The 8,324-nt window shown below is 51.6% G+C and overlaps 1 protein-coding gene across 1 annotated transcript; it reads right to left on the bottom strand.

The window, feature by feature from the left end:
• Positions 1 to 2,213: 2,213 nt before the first annotated feature.
• Rasl11b (RAS like family 11 member B) lies at positions 2,214 to 6,582 on the bottom strand. Its single transcript, XM_005359345.3, has 4 exons — positions 6,288 to 6,582; positions 5,707 to 5,763; positions 4,509 to 4,585; positions 2,214 to 3,789 (listed from the first exon to the last, which is right to left on the bottom strand). Exons 1-4 carry the CDS (start codon positions 6,424 to 6,426, stop codon positions 3,319 to 3,321), a joined length of 744 nt encoding a protein of 247 aa, XP_005359402.1. The 5' UTR covers positions 6,427 to 6,582; the 3' UTR covers positions 2,214 to 3,318.
• Between the last annotated feature and the right edge of the window lie 1,742 nt (positions 6,583 to 8,324).

The raw sequence follows: 8,324 nt of genomic DNA, 5'->3' as shown, positions 1-8,324 counted from the left end.
AGGAAGAGCTCACAACCATTGATTTGGAGCTCTTGTCACATGTGTGCCACAGCTGCCGGGCCTCTCCCTTGTGCTGCCATTTGAGCTTGTAAAACTTTTCACGCAAGCTCAATGACTCTCCATCACAGTGGGCACAGTGGGTTGGGCTCTGAGACAGACCGGCTGGGAGGCAGCTCCTCCAACCTGGACGTCTTTATTACTGAGGGGGCTGGAGGCCAAGGCAGCCAGCAGCCTCTGGCTAATGGCAACAGCAGATGTGGTCCAATTGCCAGGAGCCCCAGGCCCAGGCAGTAACCAAGCTGGTAGCAGAAGGGAGGTGGAGGGAGCTGGGGAAGCGGAGCCAGGACAGTTGGCTGGTCAGGAGAAGGCCCAGAGCCACAACTGTCTGGGGGGTAAAGGGGTGGAAACGATGAGCTTTGGTATCAGAATGGCTTAGGGTAGGGTTCAGATCAGCTTCTTGAGCCCAACCTGTTGCTTCCTTTCCTGTGTAGGATACTAAAGAGAGATAAATTAATGTGTAGCATGTCCTGTTACAGACATCTCCTATTGCTGGTGCCCAGACAGTCCGTAAGTGACGTAGAGTGCTCTTACCATCTGGCCCTAAGCTAACATAATCTCTAGGCCTTGGTTTCCTCATCTTAAACTAGTGAGTGACCCTCGGGGTCTCCCAAAGATTAGAGAGCATGTGCAATTTGGCATGTAGCAAATACTCAATAAACTCTCATTCCCCTCCTCTGCCCCAGACTCATAGGAACCCCTGCCTGGTAGGAGGGGGGGCTGTTTCTCAGCCAGAGTTTGTAGAGAGGGTAAGTAGGGGAGGTAAGTGGAGAGATGCTACTGTGGAAACAGATGAGATTATTGAAGCACTGAACACTGTGCCAAACTTATGCTGAGAGCACAGTTGTCTGGAGCTGTGGAAAGCCCAGTCCCGCTGAGACGCGGCCTGGACATGGGTGGTTCCCATCAGAGATTCCTAGTCTCATTCCCCCCCCACTTCATCCTTCTGCAGCCAAGGACCCCTCGTAGCCGAAAGACCCGCCTAGGCCAAGTGAGAGGCTGAGTATGCGTGGGGTAAGGGCTGAGGGGCTGGGGGCAGTCATCCGTACCAAGAGCAGGAGACCAGAGGTGCAGGGCAGCTAGACTGTGAGAGACCACCCAGAGCCCTATGGAGGTGGAAGAGCGGAGAGGAGGAGACAGGTAAGGGGTAGAAGGCTGGCTCCACTCAGCACAAAAATCTACCCTCTGCCAAGCTCTGTGTCTCCCATTTCAGAACATGGGGGAGCCCAGGGACAATGTGCAAAGATGACCTGCTCGCTCATTGAGCATTGCTAACAATCACACCAGAGGAAGACTGGGTAGAATATAGATCTTGTCTCTGCCCTTGTACTGTCTCTGTCTTCTGAGGAAACCATGCTCCACCCTGCTGTCAACACACACCCTTCCCAGAGGTGAGGTGAGGGTAGGTTCGAAGAGTTGGGTTTTTTTTTAATAACAAGTTCTACGTATAACAAAACATAAATGTCAGAATGTCACTGTCAAGAGCAGTCAGATGTTCCCCTGGGAAAATGAGCTTAAATAACCCGGCCCTGTATCACAGCAGACTGCCAACACATCTCACTTCCGCACTCTGTGGCATGCGTCTTCCATATGAAGCATGACAGAGGAATATCATGGACTAGTCGGAAGATACTGGCTGAACTCCATTATGTGAGCTTCAGGACATCGCTCTATGGTGCAATCGTGATAGCCGCTCCCCCGCCCCTCCTCACAGGCTTCTCTGGAGGGTCAGCCCAGACCACTATGGAACGTGCTGCCCGGATGGAAGGACAGTGCCCTGCCCACTGTGATGGAGAGTCATTGAGCTTGCGTGAAAGGTTTTACAAGCTCAAATGGCAGCACAAGGGAGAGGCCCGGCAGCTGTGGCACACATGTGACAAGAGCTCCAAATCAATGGTTGTGAGCTCTTCCTGTGGGGACAGATAGTCTGGAGACACGGCGTGCCTGGAAAACCTCCGCTAACCGTCACACATGAAGCAGCACTCATCTGTGGAGAAGCACGCTTGCCCCCAGAGGCTCGGTTAAGATGCGCACAGACAGCTGTCTTAGGTCTACCCAGAGGACCACGAAGAAAATGAGTAGGAGACATGCAACTCTGGAATAAAAGACCAAGTTACACTCGATAGTGCTCACGGGTTGGAGCCCTCACGTTACTGAACTTGTTCTGCAAGGATATATTGCAATGTGTAAAATCAGGATAATAAAATGTACATCACTGGTCACAGGTTGTGAGGCATAAGAGATCGAGCCCGGAAGACACATTCCCCTGACTCAACATGCTCAGTCAACACGGGGTTCCAAACAATTTCTGCTGGACAGAAGGCAAACATTTCAAAAGGCTGCTCTTATCAAATGAGAGATTTATTGTACATAAAATAAATTACAGTTTGAGCCAAAGCATTATTGGCTTCATAAAGTGCATCGGTGTAGGGGATTTGGCAGTGAGGCCGCATCTGGTCACTCGATAAGACAGCATTTCAGTATCTCAGCCACCTATAGCCACGACTCAGCCAGGCCCAGGAAGCGACCCAACGTCACTGCCATGAGTCTTTCACACAAACCACACCACCATCAATTAACACTTTTTTTCCGTACCTGATGCCACAGTTAAAAAAAACAAACAAAAAAAGCAAACAAACAACTGTACACTGTCACAGCTGGGCAGTCCTGGGTTGAGTTTTTCACAGCTACTCAATATGTATACCCATCCTGCACCAGGAGATCTAGCACCTTCCTGTAGACCACAGCTCACAGGAATCTGTACACAGAATATTTTGCCCGAAAATATGACCTTTATGGGGTGGGGAGGGTCCCTCTTTGTTTGTAAAGAAATCTGGGTATCCTTCAAGTCAGGCATCCCATAAAGATAGCATGTTGGAGACACTGAGAAAAGCAACCCTTCCTCTTGAGAGAGAAAAAAAATGGAGACGGGAGAGAAAGCCTATGAATGCTTCCCCGGTTCTTTTGTGCCCGCCCTAATTCACGTCAATGTATTTAGCAAAACTAACCACCATTTTATAAGGTAGTGAGGAACAAAAACATGCCCCATCCTCATGGTAAAGGACCAGGCAGAAAAGTCACATAGCCGTCCATCTGTCCTCGGGCTCCAAACACTTGGTTTGTGCAGAATTCCACAGGCCCCTCAGGCCCCTCTGCTGCAGCCCTTTCTGGAACCATGAACTGTCATCTGCCTGCAGTGGTCCTGCCTAAGAACCTCAGGCCCTCTGCCCAGAAGACCAAACCCCCTCAAGGAATCACACTTCAGACAGACGTGACAGTTCTCACTTTGGCAGACAGAGCTTGCTTGAACCTCCTTTTCAGGTCCTGCATGTTGGGTGACTTGGGTCTGGGGATGAGGGACGTTCTGCGCTTCTCGGGCGTGCTGTTGGGCTGCTGTTTGTGGCTCACTTCTTTGCAGAGGATGTGGAAAGCATTGTAGACGTCGTTGTAATTTTCACTGACAGATACTTCATAGAAGGAGCAACCCAGCATGCCGGCCAGTTGCAGTCCAAGCTGAGGGTCCACCTGCTTGATATGTAACAGGTCAGCTTTGTTGGCCACAACCACCACAGGCAGCCGAGTGCCCGGGTGAAGCTGCTGGACATGCTGATGGAGCTGGCCAATGAGTTCATAGCTCTTGTGGTCGGTGATGGAGAAGACGATGACCACAGCATCTGCCCAGCGAATGCAGCGATTCAGCTGCTCGTTGCAGCTCAAGCCATTCTCATGTACCTGAAGGGACCGAGAGAGCAAGGTGAACGGTGAGTGCTGCACAGAACTCGGGCTCAGAGAAATCTAAATTCTAAAGAACTCTGTGCAGTGACGATGGAAGGCTAGGGTCATAAACAAGTCCTATCCCCACGCTTCGGCTTCCTTGACAAAATGTTGATCCAGCTGCTCGGAGTTGGGATAAGTAACAGGGCAGCTCACCACACTCAAGTGGAAAATGGACTGCAGAGAACTCCACGCAGGGAGACTTTGTAGTTGCACAGAATGGGAAATTAACTGGCTAGACAGTGAGTCTGGGGAAGCAAAGATAGGAGCGGGAAGCATTTAAACCTGGATAACTGCCCAGTGCAGGACAGGGAAGGGAAAAAAAACACTAGCAGAGCTCTTTTGTCTACAGAGAAACTTCCCACCACATAAAACGTGATTCCGGGCGTGGAGACTGGACCCATATGTTTGGTTTTTAATGCCAAGGCACGAATATAAAAACCCAAGCAAGGAAACACTGTTGATTCCAAGTGTTAGCTTGCCCACACCCCACGCCCTGTGAAGTGACTCCTCCTACAGAAGGGGCTCTGCCCTTCCCCAGTCTCCCAAACTAAGCCAGGCCAAGGCTGACCGCAGGCCAGGTACAATTAAACTGTCAAACACCTCCCCACGGCATGTCTTCCTTCAGCTGATGAACCAGTCTCCCCTTTGACCCACTCAGCATCACGGTTCCTCACCTGAACGCCTGGAGTGTCCTGGACTTGTATGGCCAGGGTTTCGCCCTCTATCTGGACCTGTCTGGTATAGAGATTACCTACGAAGGCAAAGAAAAGAGATCACGTTATGAAATGTGGGTTTTTTTTTAATGCCATATAGCCTACACCAATATACACAGGAAAAAGAAAAGTAGTTCCTGTCTATTTAATGAGCTTACTTCAGATCTGGTTTAAAGGCCAGCTGCAAGTTTAGCCCCCATGCTAGTAGACTTATCAAAAGTAGGTCAAGGTTTGTGGGTTTTTAGAAACTTGCTGGTCTAATTTTATTCTGAGTTTCCATATTTAGAATATTTCCTTGAAGCAAATATTTTCTGGCCCGCCATGTGCAGAACTTCTGTTTTTATTTTAGTATGTTATCATTCTCTAATCAGCCATATTTTGTCCACTGGATAGGAGAGACTCCTAGGCAAATATGGTTAGTAAATACAGCTAACGTGCCTGGCCTAAAACTGCCATGACGATGAGCGGCTGTATCAAAGCAGGAGGCTGCCGTGTCTCGGCCTGGGGTGGCTTCTATGGCTCATTTCACTCAATCCCCAGCAGGTACTCCACACAGTCTGCCCACTCAAGCAATTTGCTCGCAGGTCATCGTCAGAAAGTACTGAAACCTCCTGGGACAGTGGTTGTTTTTATCCATTGGAAATGAAGTGTTTGTCATCTCAGTTTTCAGGCGCTCTGGCCTCTAAAATCCTCAGCAAGTTCTTTCTCTTTGTTAAGGAAAGGACTTTAGGTTTGCAGCTACCCTTCTTTGGCCTTTGCTTTGAAAGGTCACCCCTGAAAGGCAGCCAGCAGAGGGAGAGGGTGGGGGAGGAGCTGGTCCGTGGGTTTTTGGGTTTGGTTGGGTTTTTGTTTGTTTGTTTTTTTATGACTTTTGCAGGCCTGTTTGAAAGGAAAAGCCCCTGGAGTACAAAGGGTGCTTCCAACTGGGGACCCTGTAGTTAAAACATACCACTGGGAATACTTTCGGGCACTTGATAAAATGATGAATGGGCCTGGAATGGAATGAGGCCAGATGGCAGCTGGGGGTGGGGGGTGGCGTGCAGAATTGGAAGTGGCAGAATCCTGATGCTCCCACTGTCACTCCGAAGGAAGTGTCCTTGAAGGCACTGAGAAATGAGAGTAGCAAGCCCAACAGATTTTCCTCAATGTATTTCCTCACCTGCGTTGCGTTCATAGTCTCCGATGAATCGCTTGGTGAGGAACCGAACCACCAAAGCTGCGATTGAGAAAGGAGAACAAGTTAACCCACTAAGTTACATGGGTCTCCACCCCACCCCCATCAGGAACACAACTCTTCCAAAGAAAGTCACAGCCGGCCACCGAGAGAAATTCCTGCCCTGTAGCTCCTTGACCCCTCTGCCAGACACTAGGGGGTAGAAGCCGGGTGAATTACAGCTCTGCCAGTGGGGAGGGAGGGTGTGTGGCCCAGCCCCTCCTTTGAGCCCAGCTGGCAAATGTCTACCTAACCTTATAGAACTCCAGGAGGGTCTGTAGTCAACTAACTTTCTGTTCTGCCCCAGAACCTGCCAGAGGCTCAAAGCCCTAAACTTCTACTCTAACCTGAAAGTAGGCGGGCCAATATGACCCCCAGTGGCCCCCTTAAATTGAAGCAGGGGCATGAAGGGGCAGACGATTCTACTGCAACGCCCACCTCTCCCGTCTCCAGTCCGGGCGGGGGTCCCCCACGTCCCATCCCCGCGTCCCGTCCCACATCCAAGCAGGATCCACGCTTGGACTCACCGGTCTTGCCCACGCCGCTGGCCCCCACCACGGCGATCTTCACGAGCCGGCGGCCCGCAGCCCCAAGACAGTAGTCGGCAGCGGCGCTGCCCGGGGCGGGGTACTCGGCGATGGTGCACATGTTCTGGATGAGGCGCATCGCCGCTGCGGCCGGGCTGACCCGCGCGGAAAGGGAAGTGAGGACAGGAGCGGCTAGTACTGCGCGGAGAGGGTGAGCAGGTCCGACGCCGCACGGCCGGGGACGGTATAAAGTACCAGGGAGAACGATGGGACACAGGTCTCAGCGGTTCTGGCTCGCAGCTGGGGCGGCAAGCGGCCGGGCGCCGATTTTCCCTGGCCCAGGCCCCGCCCACGCCCAGGATGGCCAATCCCTGGGCGCCCTGCTCGAGGCCCCGCCTTCGGCCTGCGCAGAGAAGCTACGCCCACAAAGAAGCGCAGAGCTAGTGCTGGGCCCCGTGAGACCGGAGGAAAGCAGGGCGGCGGGCGCGAGGGAGGCAACGTGCGGGATCCAGCCGGCTCCCGCTGCGCTAGCACGAGGCCCCACCGGTGGCTGCAGGGTCACCGGGTCTCAGATCCGCGTGGAAGGATCTGTCCGTTTCTACCAAGCCTTAGATCCGCGTGAGAGACAGCCGTGTCTTCTGGGTCTTGGGTCCCCGTGGGGAATCTGTCTGTGCCTACGAAGTCTAAGATCCTCGTGAGAGACCTGTTATATCTGCGGGGTCTCAGATCCGCGGGTGGGTTTACGGGCACCCATCGTTGTCTGCCCACCTCGCCACCGGGCCTCCCTAGGGCAGTCCCTAGAGGAATTCTCTTTGTTGGGTCCTGGGTCCCCTAACCACGCTGACCGCTGCCTGCATCTAACTGGCTTCTCCACCTTTGACCCTAAGGAACCTGACAGGGAACGGGACAGGCCCATAGCCACTACCCTGAGGTCCGGCTTTGTATTCTGTTCGTGCGCTGGAAACGTTGATTTCTCTTACTTGGCTACATCCAAAGTATTGTGCTGGGTTATATCTGTAAACAAAGACACCCCTCCCTGCCATAAAGTGTGGCATTTGTCTTTGGAGCAAAATATCCATTTTGCTCTAGTTCTTGCAGACTGTGCAAGCTCACAAGAACACACACACCGCAGAAAGCAGGTGTTGCACCCCCAAGTCACTAAAACAAGCTTGTACCTCTCAGCCAGTCCCAGCTCCTCCTGGAGCTGTGAAATGGTAAGAAAACAGTCACTGTAGCTTAGATGGAACTCTCTGGGAGGCAGAAGGGCCCCGCGTTTAGTCTAGTCACAAGGCTAGATAAACGTGACTAGTTAAAAGTGGCTTGACGCCAAGAAGATGTGGGGCCAGCACTTATAAAATGCCGACCACCCCACCCGTGCTGTCATCAGAGAAAAGCACCGTCAAAGGCTGGCCGGATGCCAACTTCAGCAACCTTCTAGACCTTATCGCTGCCTCCACCACCTTACAACCGTCAGGCCCTGATATCTTGGCGCCTAAGAGAGCGAAGCCAGTGACTTTTTGTATGCCCCTATTACAGGTAGAAATGTAAAAGGTGCTGATGCCAGTAGCAACAGTTTCTCGTTGAATCATCTTCCGTTCTGGACTTTATTCACCAGGTATCTGAGTAGGATTTACCCCTACCCTGGACAGACTGAGGAACTCCGTATCTGTTAACAGTTTGAAGGGCTGAAAGAATTGGAAAGGAAATAGAAAGGTGTTGTCGAACTGTATTGGGAAGTCTTCTGGGATGAATAGCCTAATCAGTAGGCACACAGGATGAGTGATAACTGTACAAGGCTGCCTTCTACGGAGAAGGCCGGAATGAAGTAAGGTCAGCTGTCTGAGTCAGGGAGAAAAGGGCATGTCCAATTTGCATCATGTCTTTCTGTGTGGTTTAAATCAAACTTGAGTTTTGCCAGTCTATAAAATCAAGCTTAGCAAAGCTATAATTACAGGTAGCAGGGCCCCTTTCAACCCTCGGCCCCCCCTAGCCTGCAATTCTGTAGTGTTTACATGGGAAATAATTACGCAGTCTACA

Source organism: Microtus ochrogaster, linkage group LG1 (assembly GCF_000317375.1).
Source record: "Microtus ochrogaster isolate Prairie Vole_2 linkage group LG1, MicOch1.0, whole genome shotgun sequence".
NCBI lineage: Eukaryota > Metazoa > Chordata > Mammalia > Rodentia > Cricetidae > Microtus > Microtus ochrogaster.
The sequence above is the reverse complement of the archived record's forward strand: the minus strand, read 5'-3'. Positions and strand labels throughout refer to the sequence as shown.